Below are 18283 nucleotides of genomic sequence, written 5' to 3'. Positions count from 1 at the left end.
TCTCCCTTCCTCTCTAAAATAAATAAAAATATGTTATTAAAAATATATATGGAGCCCAGGCCAGTGTGGCTCAGTGGATACAGTGTCGATTCCCAGTTGATGCACCTACCTGGGTTGCAGGTTCAAAGCCCAGCCCATCGAGCACATGCAGGAAGCAACTGATCGGTGTGTCTCACGCCGATGTCCCTCTCTCCCCTTCCTTCCGTCACTTCCACACTCTCTAAACAATCAATGGAGCCCTGGCTGGTTTTCTCAGTGGTTAGAGTGTCAGCCTACGGACTAAAGGGTCGAGGGTTCGATTTACAGTCAAGGGCATATACCTTGGTTGCAGGCTAATCCCTGGCCCTGGTTGGGGCATGTGCACGAAGCATCCAATTGATGTGTCTCCCTCACATCAATGTTTCTCTCTCTCCCCATCCCTTCAACTCTCTCTCTCTAAAAAAAAAGGAAAAAAATATCCTCAAGAGAGGATTATAAATAAATAAATAAATACATAAATACAAATATGGACCTCATCCTTGCCCGGGTGGCTCAGTTGGTGGGAGCATTGTCCCCTGCAACAAAAGGTCACCAGTTCAATGCCCGGTAAAGGCACATGCCCAGGTTGCAGGTTCAGTCCCTGGTTGGGGCGTGTGTGGGAGGCAAGATGGATGTTTCTCTCACATTGATGTTTCCCGCTGTCTCCCTTTCCTCCCTAAGATCAATAAAATAAATTTTTTTAAAAAAGGACCTCAGAGGGCAGTGAAGACCAACTCTCCCATGGCCCTCTTCCCGTTCAGCTGTCCCCGACCCCAAGGGGTGGAGGTGGAGGTGGAGGTGGGTGGCCTGTGCCTCGGGGCCTGCAGGGGTGCAGCGCTGACCACGGACGGGCGCCACGAGAGGCTGCAAACAGTTCCCCGAGGCCCACGGGCCCTCCACAGCACTCGGCATGTGTCGTCTGTGCTGAGGCCTCCACTCCCACTCCTAATGCCAGCCTCTCAAATTGTGAGCACGCGGTGGACAGGACATTCCTGAGGAAGGGACTTGCGCTCCCGTCTGCCGTGTGATGCTGTGGGATGCAGCGGTGCTAAAATGTGGCTCGGGTTCGGGGCCGCCAACACTGCCCGGCAGGAGCGACACGGGCTCCCGAGCAGAGGCCTGAGGCGGCTGCCAGGGCCTCCTGTGCTTTCAACTACACGGTGCGGCCAGGGCACTTTATTCCACCGTGAAACCCACTGCCCGCTTACAGCGGCTCATGCCCGGGTCAAGTTCAGATGCAATGGGACGTTCAGCCGAGCAACGTCCTGTACGTGGAGGGGAAGTGCGTGTCTGGCCCGGCTGCTGTGTCAGTTGCCCAACGGGCATCACAGGACTGGGCTCTACCTTTTACGCCCACTCTCCTCCTCCGTAAACCAAGCAGAGACCCCTGCCTTCCTGCTTCCCAGCACAGAGCCACCGGCCCGGGGGGCTCATTGACTGCCTCCTGAGGCCGGAGGAGCTGCGGATGGGCCAATGGGCCACGCTGGGGAAAGCAGCACATCGCCCGGGGGAAGGGCCGTCGTTGGGGAGCAGGGAGGCCCCCGAGGGACCCAGGGACGGTGAGTGGTGCTGAGAGGCAGATGACTGCCGGGAGGAATTCGTTACCGATACCCTGCGCCATCACTGCGATGAGAAGGTAGAGAAACGGTAGGCGTGGGTGGAAAGACAACATTCTTTATAAATAGAAGGCTCCTCTGTGTCGGCATTCACATTAGAAAAATACACACGCCTGGAAACAGACCCTCTGCATAAAAGAAGTCGGGCTGCGTTCCGACGCCCTCTCGCGGGGAGGCTCTGCGCCTCGGACTCCGGGGGAAGCCCTCCCGGCGGGCCCGGCTGCAGGGCAGGCCGCTCCGCTCAGGCCGGTGGACAATGCCCGCCTCCCAGACACTACGGCGCCCGGAGGGGACAGGACAAGCCCGTGGGAAGTCGGGAGAAATCCCGCTCCTGCCCGAGACAACAGCTCCTGCACCCGCCGGTGATCTCCAAGCCATGGCCTCACCTGCCGCGGCCACGCTCTCTGGTCAGTGTGTGGCCGGGTCCTGAAGGGCGACTGGTCCAAGCCCCACGTGTGGCCCCCGAGACCCACCCGAGCAGACAGCGGAGGCCCCGGCTGCGACACGGGGCTGCAAGCACGGCCTGCAGGGACACGACTTCCTCCGGCGGAGGGACCGCAGCCGCCGTGGGCAGGGCCTCACTGGCCTGGACTGCCGGCTGCTCACGTGGGAGCCGGGCACCGGGCGGGCGTCCCCCCTCTGAGTGCCCAGCCCCTCCAGGCAGCAGCCATGCGACTCCTGCCGGGGACATGGAGCCGGGCGGGGTCCCCGCCGCCCATGTCTGGAGTGTCCCTGCGCACCCTCCGTGGGGCTCGCTGCGGCGGCTCCTGGTCAGCGGCCCTGGCTGGCCGGGCTGAGCGCGAAGGCCCGGCCACCGACATCCCCGCGCACGGGGGCTCGCACACCGGCTCCTGCTGCTACCTCGGCAAGTGCTTTCGGCTGGCCCGGCCCGTGCTGGTGTCCCACAGACCTCGGTGTGGTGGGGCCTTCCTCAGGGCGGGGACCGGCGGTCCCATTTACTCGAGGGACGAACCCTAAGCGGGAGGGAAACGGGAAGTCACCGCGGGCTGCGTACAGGCCTGTGCGCTGCGCTCATTACCCAAAACACGCTGCCCACGCGCATGTCCAGAAAAGGAAGACATAAGCTCCTGCTGCCTGGACTGCAGCTCCCGGCGCAGACGAAGCTACGAGAGGATGGGCAGCCCCGCGGGCAGGGAGCTGGGCCCGCGGGTCAGTTTTCCCTGTTCTCACAAATAAACCTGCTCTCCACTCCCCTCCCCTCAACCCCGCGCCAGCAGGATTAAGCAATAAGTTAAGGCAGTGGTCGGCAAATTGAGGCTCTTTGGCCCCTTGAGTGTGGCTCTTACCACGGCCTGGGCGAGTCTATTTTGAAGAAGTGGCGTTGGAAGAAGTTTAAGTTTAAAAAATTTGGCTCTCAAAAGAAATGTCAATCGTTGTACTACTGTTGGTATTTGGCTCCGTGGACGGATGAGTTTGCCGACCACGGGGCTAGGGAGGGGGAGAGGCCTCTTTAAGTCAGACCTGCGCCAGCGGGTGCAGCGGGCGGCCTGCGAAGCCGGCTCTTAAGAGTTTCCCAAGGTTCTCAACATGCCCAGGATCGAGGTGCCCACTCGGGCAGGACTAAAAGCCAGAATACGTCACGTCTGCAAATGGTCCAGCGCAGCTGGCACTCGGAGCCCAGTCTCCTGAAAGCCTAGCCAGACTCGGGGGTCCTGGGGCGCCCCCTGGCACACCACCCACCACCACGTGGCGGCTCTTCATTTCAACGCGGGACCCAAGAAAACCTCCAGGACCTCGAGGTTCCCGAGAAGCATATGAGCGACAGAAGGTGGGGAAGCCGAGATAAAGCTCTTGAGAAGCCAGAGGGCTCTCTTAAACGGGGCCACCGGGGCACCGACCCTGAAAAGCAGGCCTCTGAGCCCCAGGCGTAACCACCACGGCCTTTTACCCTTGTGGCCGCCCGGACACTCCGAGGCCTCGGGGGGCTCCCGGGGCAGAGCTGCCCTTCTGGTCCTTTTCGCTGACGCCAGCGCCGCCTCTGCGGTCTAGGGAGAGCGGACAGTCAGCGGAGACGGAAGGAGCAGGCGGCCCCACCTCCCCTCCTGGAGCGGCGCTGAGAGTGAAGTCAGCCACCCGCACACAGGCAGCCCCCCCCCGCTCCCCCCCGCGCCATGCCCGCTGGCCCACCGCGTTCTCCCTCTTCGGCGGGCTGGCCGCCTCTCGGCCGCTGCACGTGTGTCGGATGCCATCTGTGTGCGTGTCTTCCTTGCGCAGGAATTCCTCCGTGATTCCCAGGGACTCAGCAACCTGAGGAGCACAGGGTGTAGGAATGAACGCCTGCCTTCGAGTCTGCGAGTCCCTCTGTACAGCGAGGCCGTCCGAACAGGGGGAAGGGAAGGTCAGTGTGAGGTGGAGGAGCCGGTGGTGAAATGTCGCTCCCAGAGCCAGAGCCGCTGCGTTAGCAGTCAGGAGGCACCAGCAAGGTTTTTAATAAAATCTAAAACTCTCTTTAGTGTCACCACAAGCTCAGTAACGTTAGTCTGCCGCTGTCTTGGCCCCTGTGCCTCCTTTTTGAATTCTCACTGGTACTTCAGAAAAAGAACCCTGCCTATTCCAGAACCACGTCTCCTTCCCCAGTCGGTGGACAGGATGTGGGTTTGGGAGGTTGGGAGCCGGAGCTGGACCCCAGCTTCTCTGTCACAGCCTGGCTGGCCCTGGCAGCTACCCAGGGGGGACCACGGCCGCTTGAGGGGTGTGTGGGGATTACGCCAGGCTCCACGTGTGAAGCAGCAGGTGTGAAGGTCACCGTGGACAGCTGTCAGCATTTACGCACGGACCATGGAGAGAACACCAAGAGCACGAGGGGCCCGCAGGGAAGCAGGGGCAGATCAAGGTCAGCGGAGAGGCCAGGGGTCGGCAAGGTTAGCATCTAGCGACCTGACAGTGCCCCCTGCAGACGGTGCGGGGACTTAGCGGGTCCGTGACCGGCCCAGGGGCATGGCAGTGGGAAGAGGGGGTTCTCCCTGACGGACGGACGCAGGAAGAGGCCCTGACCACGTGGTACATGCTCCTCGCAGCAAAGGCTTGTATCCGAAATAAATCAAACCAGGTCTTTTTCAAAACATTGCTATCAGAAACAAACAAACAAACAAGCAAAAATCACACAAAAAGGAAGGAAAAAACAAACAAAACAAAACGCATTTCTGTCAAGGACCCAATATAGCTAAGGCAATTTGATGACAATGACATTGAAATGAGAAAGTTGTCAAAACAACAAAGACCTTCGGGCTGTGTGTAACCCAAAATCTACATAACGAAGGACCCTAAGGACCCCATTAACCGTGGCCTTGACTCTGACAGCGAGAGGAGGGTCACGGTGGCTGGACTTCCGGGAGCTTATTGCATTTCCGCGTTTCCTGAGGACGGTTCATCGCCTTCACATGGAGAGAACGGCCTGCATTTGCTGGGAAAGTGACAAAGCGGCCCTGGCCGACGCCACTACGGAGACCCACACGCTCTCCTTCGAACGCCCTTCCTCCCGGGCAGATCGCTTCCCGGCGGGACTCTTACCTCGGGGTCCTTTATTTCCAGGGGCTCCTGAGAGCGTGGGCTGGGGTCCCGGAGGTAATCCTGACACATTTGCTTAACCACCTGATGCAGCTCTTCAAACTCCTTGTACACGGCTGGGAACGAAGGCTGTGCTGGGTGACCGTCCTCAACCTTAGTGAGGAGAGACAGGACCAACGGTCACCCGGAGGCAGTGAGGGAAAATAGAGAGGGGGGAGGGAGACGGTTCCTCAGCCCTCGCCGAGGCCTGTCCCCGGCGGCGGGAGAGCCTGTGTGCCGGCACTGCACCCGCAAGGCTCCCCAGAGGGGCCTGGGAGCGAAGGGGACGTAGAAGGGCCAGAGGGTGGCGCTGCTCCGGGCCTGTGGGCGGGCCTCCTCTCCCTGGCAACTGCTGGGAGGTGTGCGGTGTGCGGGGTGGGTGCAGGGGCCTAGGCACAGCATCAGAGTGGGCTCACCAGGGCCCAGAGCCCGGCTTGGAGGAGCCCACGTGGCGGAGTCCAGAGTGGAGGAAGCCAGGGAGGGAGGGAGGGTGGGTGGGTGCTGGGCTGTGTGACGCCGGGTTTGCTGTACCCCCTCAGTGCCCCCTCCAGAAGCTAAAGCTGCCCGGGGAGACCGGGCCTCTGTCCGGAGGGAAGGGACTGCAGAAGGCTGGCTAACCTAAACGTGAAGGACGCCTTTCTAAAGGACCCGGTCACCCCCGGACCGGTCAGGAACACTCGCCTTCTTCAGGAGGAATTCAAACACGGTCACGGCCTGGGCCAGCCGGGGCAGCGCCAACTCCACGAGGTCCTCGCGCGCACACTGCTGGAGAACCTACCGGAAGAGAGCGTTTGGCATCGCTGGAAGCCCACAGGAACCTCCCATTAGCCAACAAGCTGGTGCAACCAAGAACATGAAAGATCTTGAGAAAGTTCCCCCAAAGCTCAGTGATGAAGCCCCTCTACACCACGAACGCTCTGCTTTCTGAGCTCCCGGTGCCCCATGACCAAAACCTGAGATCCGCCTGCACTCAGCCGGACTCCCCGACAGCCCTGAGCGGAGTGGATAGGGTTCTGGATAAGGACATGGCGACGGGGAGACGCGCTCCCTTCTCTCCAGAGCTCCAGGCTCACCAGCCCGAGACAAAAAGGCAAAGTCCCAAGGCAGCCAGCCAGTCAGGACCCCACCAAAGCACCGGTGGGAGAGGAAGGGGACCAGGTGACAGGCAGTCAGGACCCCACCAAAGCACCGGTGGGAGAGGAAGAAGACCAGGTGACAGGCAGGCAGGACCCCACCAAAGCACCGGTGGGAGAGGAAGGGGACCAGGTGACAGGCAGGCAGGGCGGGGGCATCTGGGAGGCAGCAGGGAGGGTGCAGTCCCCAGGGCTGAGTGGCCGCTGGAATGGGGAGGGTGTGTGAGGGAAAGGAGAGCCATGGGTGCTCCGGGTGCCCGGCTGAGCTCTGGGCAGACCCTGACAAGGTGGGTGGGACAGGCACCAGCTGTGGGATGTTTGAAATCGAGGCCGAAGCGCCAGAGAGGTCTGAACAGGCGGTACGAATACGGACATGGGAGCAGGGGAGCGCGGGCTGAGACATGGGAGGATGGACGAGATCAGCCGGGGCAGCAATAAGGTGGCGGGAGGCAGAGAGCCCTGGAGACAGGAAGGCCCCCGAGGCTCAGGGAGGCCATGGGGCTCAGGGAGGTTGAGGAGCAATCAGCGGGAGCCCAGGGCTGGACAGGGGTCAGCCCAGCGGTGGCTCAGGAAAGTCACAAAAGCAAAAGGAAGGCCTCTGGCTTGCAGGACAAGGTGTTTGACTTGCAAAAGCCCCAGAGAACCATGACCAGCTGGCTTCCAACACTCCAGGCGGTGTGGTGTGGGCGGTGGACTGTGGCGAGGCCCTGCCGCACCGGGCCTACAGCAGCCAGGCCCCGCCTCCCTCTCCGGCAGCTGTCCCTGGCCGGTGTGCTGCCATCTTTCCCCCAGAGTGGGGTGTCTCTCGTGCACACTGTCCCCTCCACACCCAGGACAGGCCTGGTCCGTGCAGACAGCGGTGTGTACTCCAGCGCCCGGTTCTGAGGGCCTCGCTGTGGGTCGGGGTGCGGTCAGCAGGCCTCAGCTTCCCGTGCCACCTCGCTAACTGCGAAGGACCATCGTGTTCGAGTCCCTGTCACACTGAGCAGCCGGGCCGCGCGCGGACACCAAACACCCTAGATCCAGGTTCCAGACCTGCCGCCTCAGGGGGCCTGTGGGAGGTGTAGCCTCTGGTTTCAGCTCCTCGCGGTTAAGCCGAGGTAACCGCCATCACGGACCGGCGAGAGGAGCGCACAGGAACTCAGTACAAGGCCGGGCCAGCGGCTGGCTGTGCAGAGGGCCTACGGGTGGGCGGAGGCTAATGTGACTCTAGTGAGCGAGTCAAGCCAAGGACTATCTCCCTCCTACTCCTGAACACTCGTCCCCGGACCAATGAACAAGCCCCGCCCCCAAAGCCACTCACCAGGCTCCCATTTCCCACGAGAACCTGACCTCGTGGAGCTTCCAGGAAACCCCCTTCCTGTGAAACCACTTCCTCCCCTGCGTGTGGAGCCCGTGTCGCTGACTGGCCTCGCCCCCTCTTGCTGGCTCTCACTCCCTAAGACATCCATTCACCGCCGTGACCAGGCAGATACATGCATCCTGGCCAGAGGCAACTTGAGTAAGTCCCACTTTTCCCAGTTAGTCCAGCTAAATTCAGTGCACCGCCCTCGCTGGTGTGGCTCAGTGGATAGCGCGCCGGCCTGCGGACTGAAGGGTCCTGGGTTTGATTCCGGTCAAGGGCACATGCCCAGGTTGGGGGCTCCATCCCCGGTGTAGGGCATGCAGGAGGCAGCCGATTCATGATTCTCATCATTGATGTTTCTATATCTCCCTCTCCTTTACTCTCTGCAATCAATAAAAATATTTTTAAAAAAGAAAATAAATAAATAAACTCAGTGCACCTACTTTCCGGGGCTGGGTTGGAGATTCCCAGACTCAAAACCTGAAACATGCTTTTATATCTTACAACTTATTACAACAACAACAAAAACTATTTCTGTTGTTTTCTAAATGGCTTCCTTGAAAACACGGGTTATAATTTTCCAAAACGTATAAGGCACACAGCTCTCGCTATAGGTAAGCCACTCTGGTCAGTTCAAACAGGGCAATGTGAATGGTTTCAGGTAAATACCCTGGAATTAACTGCATGCTTCAGGCAAGTACACTCCAGGGGAATTGCACACCCATCTGGGTATTTTACTTTCAAATTTAGACGCCTAATAGCGAATCGCCACATCCCACGCCAACCAGGTTTCACAGCGTAGAAGAGCGACGTACCTCCTGGAGCCCGGCTCTGCTCCTGGCAGCTCGGCTCTGGCCCGCGGGGGCCGGGGGGTAGCCCCTTTCCGGTCCTGGGTGTCTCTCTGATTCCCAAAGGGCTGAGTACTGTCCATCTGCTGGTTCCGACACCGACGCCTCTTCCGCTTCTATAGGCCGACCGTTCTAGATGGCGTTGGGAGGGGCAACAAGGGGAGAGAGGGTGCCCAGGAGTCACTGCCGCCGCCCCGGAGGCACCCGTGGGCCGCTGCCCCCAATCCCGACCTTTCCCAAGACGCGCTGCCAGCTGGAGTGCGCTGCGCGCAGCCTTATCACCACTTCGGAGGCACTGGCTGCCCACACCACGCTGCGCCGGACAAAGACACCTCCCTTCCCCCGCAGCGGGCCCACACGGGGGGGCCTCAGACCCCCCAACGAGAGGACTTGGTTCTGCTTGAGTCTTTGCCTGAACCCCTCAAACATCCTAAAGGCTGCTTTAAGGAGGACGACAGCAACAAGGACGCGGCCACCAGATAGCATCCTTACCTGCAGGCCACCCCGAGCCGGGGCCCCTTCGGCTCTCAGAGGAGCTGGAGTGGACGGCCCCGGGGACGTGGAGCCTCGGGGCCTGCCCTCCGCACAGCCCCGGGCCGTGCTCCCCTTGGCTCTCTCAGACAGCAACGGCTCCGGCTGGGGCTGGCCGTGGCCCGGCTGGAGTTTAAAGTGCCGGGCCAGCCCCCCCTTCCCTATGTATGACTTCCCGCACGTCTGACACCTGAAGGCCCTGGGCCTCAGGGAGCCGCTCGGCAAGTCAAAGAGCGCCTGCTTGTCCCTCGGCTCCTCCTCCTCTTCCACGCTCAGTTCGGAATAATCGTCCGAGTCGGATGGGTGGCTGTCGGCCAAATCCTCCATCCTTATGAATTTATAATCTTTGGCTTTATACTTGGGAGGTCGAGATATCCGCCCAGAACGTGTTTTCACTTTTAAAGACTTTTTTAGTTTCTCAGAGTGTTTTGTATGCAAGTTGGAAATAAATAAATTTGCTGAACTGGATGAAACAGATGTTACTGCTGGCGGGTCGGAGGCTGCCCGAGGGGCCGACGGGGCGCCGGGTCCATCTGGCGCCTGGGGGGCCACAAGTCTCACCGCAGGGACGGGCTGGAGGGCGGGCAGTGGCCTCTGCAGCACCTGGACAGGAGGCTGCGGCCGGGCGCTCAGGAGGGGCTGTGCCCTGAGCAGCCGAGGGCTGGCGACGCTGAGCCCCAACACGAGGCAGTGCCTTCCGGGCGGCTGGCTCAGCGGGGCTGTCCTGGGATGGACGGTGGCCGGCTGGGGCTTCGGCCTTTCCTGACCTTTCGTTTCTCCAGAGGTGACCGTGACACAGATGGTTTCCAGTTGCTTAAAGAGAAAAGAAGCATTTAGCTTATCAATGTTTCTGCAATTTTGCTCTCATCTTAAATCCACCAGTGACATTTTTTCTACATTATAACATGCACCCCGGCCGTCGGGGCTGCAGGTTCAATTCCCGGGCAGGGTGCGTGCCAGGGTTCTGGGCTCGATCCTTGGTCGGGAGTGTGAAAGAGGCAACCAATCAATGTTTTAGTCTCACACTGATGTTTCTCTCTTTCTCTTTCCCTCCCTCTCTCTCTAATTATCAATAAAAAATCTTTAAAAATATAAATTATGCCCTACCGTTGTGGCTCAGTGGTTCAGCGGTGACCTATAAATCAGGAGGTCACGGTTCAATTCCGTCAGGGCACATGCCCAGGTTGCAGGCTCCATTCCCAAGTTTCGGGCCCCATTCCCAGTGTGGGGCAGGAGGCAGCCAATCAATGATTCTGTCTCATCACTGACATTTCTATCTCTCTCCCTCTTCCTTTCTCTCTGAAATCAATAAAAATGTATGAAAAATAAATAAAATCATAAAATGCATTTCAGGTATATAAAAGTCTATGTAATATAGGGTGTCCCAAAAAACGTACACACACACTTTGAATAATTACAAAAGCAGTGTGTATTCAAATACATTTCATTTTGGAAATTGAGCTGTCAGCTGTTAAAGTGTGTAGTTTTGGGACAGCCTGCATAGTTGTACTGTTTATAGTGATGTTTCTGAACCTTTCTGACCACACCAAGTGATACATTTTGTCACATCCATAGGTTAGTGTGGAAACATTTACACAATCCTATCTAATAAAGAGGGAATATGCTAATTGACCCTCATGCTGTTGCAAAGATGGCGGCGCCCATAGCCAATGAGGAAATATGCTAATTGACTGCCACACCCTTAAAGATGGCAGTGCCCATAGCCACAAGATGGCAGCGCTCAGTCCCATCAGCCCCACCAGGGCGACAGGTGCGTGGCAAGGCTCCATGCACCTGCCCCCGGAGTCCCCCAGTCCCCTCAGCCCCCAGCTGCCCAGGGCCGGCCTGAGGTACAGGCAAGCCTCGGATGGTGGCTGTCCAGCCGCCCAGGGCCGCCTGAGGCTCAGGTAACCAGGGCCGGCCAAGGCTTGTGCTGCCGGCAGTGGCAGCAGCAGAGGGGTGATGGGGCATCGCCTTCCCCTGATCACTTGGTCACCTCCCACCCCTGAGGACTGTGAGAGGGGGCAGGCCGGGCTGAGGGACTCCCCCCACCCGCCCCAGTGCATGAATTTTCATGCACCGGGCCTCTAGTAAATAATAGAAGTGCATGCGTGCGCCAAACCCTATAGTTTCAGAACTACCACAGTACAAAAATGGCCTAAATTTTTAATCTGCTGTGGACACTGGTTTACCATGTGGGTATCACACTGGCTACTTCGTTAGATGTTCGTTTCATTTGGCAGACTTTCTACGTCTCTCTGGGTGCCAGTGTAAACATAAGCAAAGCCCTGCCACCTGGAGGAGGCGGGCAGTTCCCCTGCCCTGCCTCAGTCACCCACAGACTAGCTGAATCGGGACCTCCTGCCCCCAAATCTGTACTGTCAACAGCTCCACTGCTGATTCTGAAGGCAGAGAGGTTCCCTAAGGAATGCAGACAGGAAAGCAGGCCACCTGCCACCGTGGCGCACAGGTGCAGGGGGAGAGGCGGGGCAGTGCCGCCCAGGAGGGGTGGGCTCCCAGAAGAGATGACCTCTGGGGGCGGGGGTGGGAGGAGCTGGAGGCTGAGTAGAATTTTTCCAGGTGGAAGGTATTTAGGTGTAAGAAAAACAGGGCACGGCTAACAGAGAAAGCTGGCAGTGTTTCTGCGGGGCAGGAACGGGGACAGCCTGACCCGTGGGGGTGTGTCCACTGGGTCTGTGCCTTCCGATCCACACCACCCCACAGAGAACCACCTTCTCTAAATGCACCCCACCCCACCCCAGCATGCCGCTCCTCTTTCGCATTTTCAACGGCACCCCCTTCCCAATCTAGTGCAGACACCGCCTCTTCCACAAACCGCTTCTGACCCCTCAGCCAGAAACCTTTCTCTAATGCATTTAGTCCTGACCTGTGCCTCTAGCTTTCTTTTCTTTAAATATGTTTTTATTGCTTTTAGAGAGAGAGGGGAAGGGAGAAGGATAGAGAGAGAAACATGTGCCCTGACCGGGAACCCATCCAGTGACCTCTTGGTTCATAGGTTGACGCTCTACCACTGAGCAACACCGGCAGTGTGCCTCCAGCTTTCTGACTGTGATCAGAAGCTGTGAGTCCTGTTCCACCGCCCTGGTTAGAGTATTACCCCCTTAGGGGCAAGGGGCACATCTGGTTTGCCTCCGTGGCACAGCTGGTGCTCCAAGAGTATTAGCTGAACAGGCCGCACAATTACATTATTGTGATTTCAGGTAGAATTTATATCCTCTCTTGAAATATTAATGTTTATTGCATATAGCATTATTATATTTAAAATAGTTTTTCTTGAAATATTTAAAAATATTTAAAACCATTTTTAAAAAACCACACACACACAAAGAATTTATCTCCTCCCAATTAGAGGAGCTACAGAACACAATCGTGCCTCCTCACTCTAGTTCAGTTTGCTTTCATTTGGTGGAAAATGTCATTTTTGGAGTCTTTCCTAAGTTGCCATACTAAACCCCAAAAGCGGTGGCCGCATTCAACAGGCCCTGGAGTGCAGCCACACCCGGGGGACCCTGGGCAGTCACCTACCCTCTCTGAGCGCGTTCCTCGTCGGTAAAACGCTGACATAAACCCGTGTGTGGCTGCTGAGCCACACGGTGCGCAGCCCGGGGCCAGGCACGGAGCAGCCAGGGTCTGCAAAGGACAGCCGCCCTCACCCACTGACTGCGCAGACCTGCTGTGCCCAGCGCAGGCGCGAGGAGGCAGTCTGGGCAGAATCGTCCTTGTCTTCCCACACTTGAGCTGGACAGCTCTCCAGTGTCGATGAGGACCTGGGTACAGCTCTAAGAAGCCCACATCACCCGGTGGGGGCAGGGGACCTGGACAATGGGACTGCGGCTTCTGTTCTCTGCCCAGTTCCAGGAAGAAGGCCTCCTGTCATTCACGGCCCAGTGCTGCCAGGGGACTGGGCTTCGGGACAAGACCCTGTTTCATTCCCAACTTCCCTCCGAACCAACGGCCGTGGTACCCTGGAAATAATGCCACTGAGGAAGGAGGTTTTGTGGTATGTTTTCTGCCTATTTCATTCATGAAGTGTATGGCAGGCGCTGTGCTGAGCACCGAGTTACAAACCCAGGCCCTCCTATTCCAGGCGCTAAGTCCTGCACCCACCGGCCGGGGGCTCCGGGGTTGAGCATCCGCCTGAGAACCAGGCGGTCCCGGTTCCAGCCCCAGGAGGCAGCCGATCAATGATTCTCTCTCGTCATTGATGTTTCTCTCTCTCCCTCCCTCTCTGAAATCAATAAAAAAATACACGTTTTGAAAAAAGAATGTACTTAATTCTGTCCCGAGGCGCAGCAGCTGCCACCTGAACAGGTCTCGGCGTTGGCTCCTTTGAACCGTCCGTGTCTCCGGTCCGGCCAGGCCTGAGCGCGGCTCTCGCTACCGCGGCCCCGGCGGCTCCCAGCACCTGCCTGGCGTCCTCGGGACGCTGTGCACGCGGCAAGGGCCCGGTGAGTGCGCGGGGAACGGCGAGGCCTGCGGCGGGGCTGGCGGCAGGGGCGGCGGGAGGGCCCGGCGGGGGCGAGGCTCCGGGCCAGGCGCGTGGGCGCTGCCGACCCCGGCGGAGACGGCGAGCCGTCCCAGGGAGTCCAGGGCGGGGACCCCGAGTCTGACCGCGGGCGGACGTGGCCGCCCCGGCCGGCAGCTCCAGGCCGATGCGGTGCCCCGGCCCCGTCCCCCACGTCCCTCCCGGCGCCTCACCTGGGGCGGCAGCGGGCGCGGCGGGCGCGCGAGCTGGGCGCGGGGACCCGGCTGCGGGGCGGCCCGCGGGCCGGAGGGCGGCGGCTGCGCCTGGGCCACCTGCTCCAGGACCTGCCGCAGCTGATCGGGGCCCAGCGGGGCCAGGCGCGAGGCGCCGCCGCTCCGGCCCGGGGGCCCCGGCTCGGAGCCCGCCATGGCGTCCGACGCGGGGACTCGAACCGGGGCCGCCGCTCAGACTTGCCTCACGGGAAAGGGGCGGCTACGAGTGCCGGGCGGGCCAAGAAGCCTCGGAAGGCGACCGAGCAGGGAGACGCCGGTGGGCGGGGTCTAGCGTGGCCCCGCCCCCTCGCTGCCCCAGCGCCAAAAACAGCCAACCAGCACCTGGACTTCACCCTCAGGGGTCACCTCCGGCATCTTTTCAAAAGTTTTCCTCTTCCCATTTAGGTCCGGTTTTTGAGGGCCCGCAAGTTAAACTGACAAAAGACAGATTAACTAGAGAAAAGACAAAATGTAATCGTGTTTTTATTCATGTACCTACCAGGATTCAGAGAGAAAGCAATGACTCCCAGAGGCAGTTAGAGTGTGGGGTGCGGGCCCTATCTGAATAGGGGGAGGGAGGGAGGGGGCCCTGGGGGAACAGGTGGCTGCTAGGCAGGGGAGTAGGCCGCACCCACAGGAGGTGGGGCTACGATAGTTTGGGGCGATGCCCGTTTAGGTGTCATGGGTTAGTCTTTCCTGATCGCTCCCGGGGAAGGCCGTTTATGACCGTTTAATTCTTCTGAGCTCTTTTTGGAAGGCTCTGCTCTTTTAGGCAGAAAAGACTGTTCAGGAATTCAAGTGCCTTTTGCTCAAAATATTTTTTATGTCGCAGAGGCATATTCTGGACCCCTTCAAGCCTCGTTCAAGAAAGTGTGCACTCTGAGGGCAGCGGTCTCAGCTGCCTCCTCGTCTGCTGTGTCCCTGCATCTAACAAGGAGCCTGACACAGACATCCAAGATGTGACGTGCAGCTGGTGTGCAGGAGCCCAAGGCCAGGCCCCCTTCTGGTTACAGATGTTCCCACTGGAGATTTTTAAAAAAATGTATTTTTATTGATTTCAGAGAGGAAGGGAGAGGGGGAGTGAGAGAGATAGAAACGTCAATGATGAAAGAGAATCATTGATCGGCTGCCTCCTGGATGCCCCCTACTGGGGAGCGAGCTCACAGTCCCAGCATGTACCCTTGACCTGAATCAAACCCGGAACCCTTCAGTCCGCAGTCCCACCCTCTATCCACTGAGCCAAGCTAGCTAGGGCCTCACTGGAGATTTTTCAAAGATGTCTGGAACCCTTGCTCTGGACCCTGATATAAAAGGACATTGACCTTATTCTAACCAGTTTGGCTCAGTGGCTAGAGCGTCGGCCTGCGGACTGAAGGGTCCCAGGTTCGATTCTGGTCAGGGGCATGTACCTTGGTTGTGGGCACATCCCCAGTAGGGGGTGTGCAGGAGGCAGATGATCGATATTTCACTCTCATCGATGTTTTAACTCTCTATCCCTCTCCCTTCCTCTCTGTAAAAAATCAATAAAATATATTAAAAAATAAATTGCATCTTCCCCTAGGGTTTTAAAAAAACAAATAAAAAATTAAAAGGACATTGACCTTAAAAGCTGACGGGCTGGTGTTGCTCAATGGTTGAGCATGGATTGACCTATGAACCAGGAGGTCATGGTTCAATTCCCTGTGAGGGCTTGATCCCCAGTAGGGGGGATTCTCTCTCATCGTTGATGTTTCTCTCTCTCTCTGCCTCTCAACTTCCTCTCTGAAATCAATAAAAATCTGTCTTGGGGTGTGTGTGTTTTTTAAGCTGGCTTTTGCTAATCTAAACACTCCTGACTACACACTTGCAGACTTGAGCCCTGAGTGAGAAATGAATTCCGTTGCCATCTGGCTGCAGAGCCAAGAGGAAGAAAGGTGAAGCCGAAGATCTCTCTGAAAAAGCGTAAAAAGTAGCGAGAGGCCCTGGACCTGGCGGCTCAGTTGTTGCAGCGCCGTCCTGACCCCTTAAGGTTGACTCCCAGGTCCGGGCGCACACAAGCTCTCTAAAACGCGCTAACAACAGGAAAGAAAGGGTTCCCCAGCCAGACCGCCTCCTAAAACCACGGCCCTTGGGCCAGGGCACCCTCCGGGGTGTGTGTGTGTGTGTGTGTGTGGGGGGGGGAGCTGGCGTTTGTGGCTTCCACTTTCTGTGCGGGACCACCCCGGGCTCTCTCCACGGACGTCTGTGGGACGCATCACTACAAGCCAGGATTTCAACTCTAAGAGCTCCAGAAAGCTGGGGTCTCCCCAGGGCCCTCGGAAGCTCTGCATTGGGAAGCCGCTGTCGGCAGCCCCTGAGAGCTTCCTAAGAAAGACCCGAAGGGCGGCCGCGGGGTGCGGCGCTCGGGGACTTGGGGTAACCAGTCGCTGCCAGCACGCGGGCGGGATCCTGCTCTCTCTGCCCACCGGCCGGCTGCGACAAGTTCGAGGCGGAGTCCGGAATGATTGCGCGACTCTCTCCTGTTTGCACCCGGTGTACAGATCTCAGAAGGCATATTTGGAAATATGCTGTAAAAATAATTAGTAACTGGATTTTTGCTATAAAAAAAAAAAAAGCTCACCTGGCCCGTACGGGGATCGAACCCGCGACCTTGGCGTTATTAGCACCACGCTCTAACCAACTGAGCTAACCGGCCAGCCGAGGTCTGGGCGCCGCCACTACGCCTGTGAGGGTTCCGCGCCTGCGCTCCCAGGCCGACTCCGGGCGCCGGCTCCTTCCCCGGCGCTGTCGTCACTCCCCGGAGCCCAGGAGCAGCCCGAGGCCCTGGGGCTCCACAGGTCGAGGCCGGCGGCTTCTTCCAGCGGATGGAGTCTTTCTCGGGGGAAAATGCAAATTGTCTCCGCTCGGGAGAAAGGCTTCCAAACACTGCAACTCATGCTGCTTTTACCTCCGAGGATCCTTGCAGCTGGGGAACTTCGTGCACGCAGAGCTTCCGCTTTGGCTAAATAAAGCTTCGAAAAGAACAGAAAACCCGAGAAAGGACAGAAGAACCACCGACTTTCCCACCGCACGCTAACCACCGCCGCTGGGACCTTGGCATCCTTCCTCCCATTTCCCCCCACTGTACAGACATGCACAGGGTGTCCGCCCAAAATGTATGCAGACTCAAACAGCTCATAGCTCAACTGATGTTTCTTTCTTTTCAGATTTAACCCACAGGAATATATCATTATTCACAGTGTGTATACATTTTTGGGACACCCTGTGTGTGCGTGTGTGTGTGTGTGTGTGTGTGTGTGTGTGTGTATATATATATATATATATATATATATATATATATGTAATTCAGTATAACCTTGCTTAAGATATCATTTTAATCTTGCGTTTTTTACTTAGTATTCTATCCTAAGTCTATCCCTAAATAATTGCAAATGCCATTTTAAATGGTTCCTCCGTGTCTCCTCCCCCTTTTATACTGTCTGGAAAATGTCTTCATTTGCCCTCTGATTAACGAGCACATGAAAAAATCCTGGACTAGCTGCTGAGTGGGCAACCGACAATATTCACGCCAAAGGGCCAGGGCCTGCATGCAATGAAATAAAGCAGAGAGAAATAAATAAAGCACTGAAAACATGTCGGCTCCTCAAACCATTATGTCCCAGGGGCCACGCTCTCTGAGGGGCCGGCCACTGGCGCCCTGAGAGGTCCCCGCTCTGGTCTGAATGCTCACAAAACTGCTCCCAAGCCCGTGTTTCATCAGGTTCCCCGCTGCAGGCAGAAAACCCAAGTCTAGCTCATCCCAACGGAAACAGATTTAGCAGAAAGGATGTTAGGTAGGGCACCGGAAGGTTAGAGGCCCCGGCTTAGACAAACGACCACTCCGTCATTCAGCCTGACGGTGCCCTAAACCCGGACAACCAGCCAGGAGTGAAATAGGTGATCCAGGCCACCATGGGTTAGCAATGGCGGGGGACAGAGCGAGCGGAGCGCTCAGGCTGTGCTCAGGGCCTGTAAAGAAAGCGTGCTGGTCATGGAGGGCAGACTCCTGAGACGGCCACACGTGGCAGTGTTCCGAAGGACAACGGTGGGAAGTGTAGACCAAAGTGGGTAGAGCCCTCTGGGCAGAGGGAATTGCTGGTGATGGCAGGCATCCTCTCCATTTGCTTACATCAGAGCTTGGCACAGTTTGCAACAGTACATGTTAAATAACAGGAGGCAGATGGATGAATGAGCTAATTTAAAATCTTACATTTTAAAACATAGTCATTTCTCTGTTCAAACACTCCACTTCTGGCCAGGCCCTGATCCGATGGCCAGATTTAGCAAAAAAATTTCATATAAGTATGTGTTATGCAATATTCGGGACATACTTATACTAAACTGGTAGTTGTGTATCTGAAATTCAACTTGAACTAGAGGTTCTCTGCTTTACCTGGCAGCCCTACACCAGAGTAGCAGCCTTTGGAAAGAACCCATCTAAGAGGGGGA

General features: G+C 57.5%; 1 protein-coding gene across 3 annotated transcripts; it reads right to left on the bottom strand.

Moving 5' to 3' along the window:
- Positions 1-1682: 1682 nt before the first annotated feature.
- On the bottom strand, positions 1683-14018 carry ZNF839 (zinc finger protein 839). 3 transcript variants are annotated; one of them, XM_079768571.1, is made up of 8 exons: positions 13778-14018; positions 9020-9871; positions 8495-8659; positions 5883-5975; positions 5166-5315; positions 3783-3902; positions 3544-3640; positions 1683-2608 (listed from the first exon to the last, which is right to left on the bottom strand). In XM_079768571.1, exons 1-8 carry the CDS (start codon positions 13970-13972, stop codon positions 2406-2408), a joined length of 1875 nt encoding a protein of 624 aa, XP_079624697.1. In that variant the 5' UTR covers positions 13973-14018; the 3' UTR covers positions 1683-2405. The 3 variants fall into 3 exon arrangements, with proteins under 3 accessions (XP_079624697.1, XP_079624698.1, XP_079624699.1); XM_079768572.1 differs by lacking the exon at positions 13778-14018 and adding an exon at positions 12605-13103; XM_079768573.1 differs by lacking the exon at positions 3544-3640 and having other exon boundaries at positions 2461-2608.
- Positions 14019-18283: the final 4265 nt, after the last annotated feature.

Source organism: Cnephaeus nilssonii (assembly GCF_951640355.1).
Source record: "Cnephaeus nilssonii genome assembly, chromosome: 4".
Classification (NCBI taxonomy): domain Eukaryota; kingdom Metazoa; phylum Chordata; class Mammalia; order Chiroptera; family Vespertilionidae; genus Cnephaeus; species Cnephaeus nilssonii.
The sequence above is the reverse complement of the archived record's forward strand: the minus strand, read 5'-3'. Positions and strand labels throughout refer to the sequence as shown.

Excerpts from the sequence above, each read along its gene's own strand:
- ZNF839 (XM_079768571.1), bottom strand. The coding sequence starts at position 13,972 with ATGGCGGGCTCCGAGCCGGGGCCCCCGGGCCGGAGCGGCGGCGCCTCG. Across the intron at positions 3,903-5,165 it reads TGGAAATAAAGGACCCCGAG|GTTGCTGAGTCCCTGGGAAT; the intron begins GTAAGAGTCCCG and ends TGTGCTCCTCAG. Across the intron at positions 3,641-3,782 it reads CGCCGAAGAGGGAGAACGCG|ACCGCAGAGGCGGCGCTGGC; the intron begins GTGGGCCAGCGG and ends CGCTCTCCCTAG.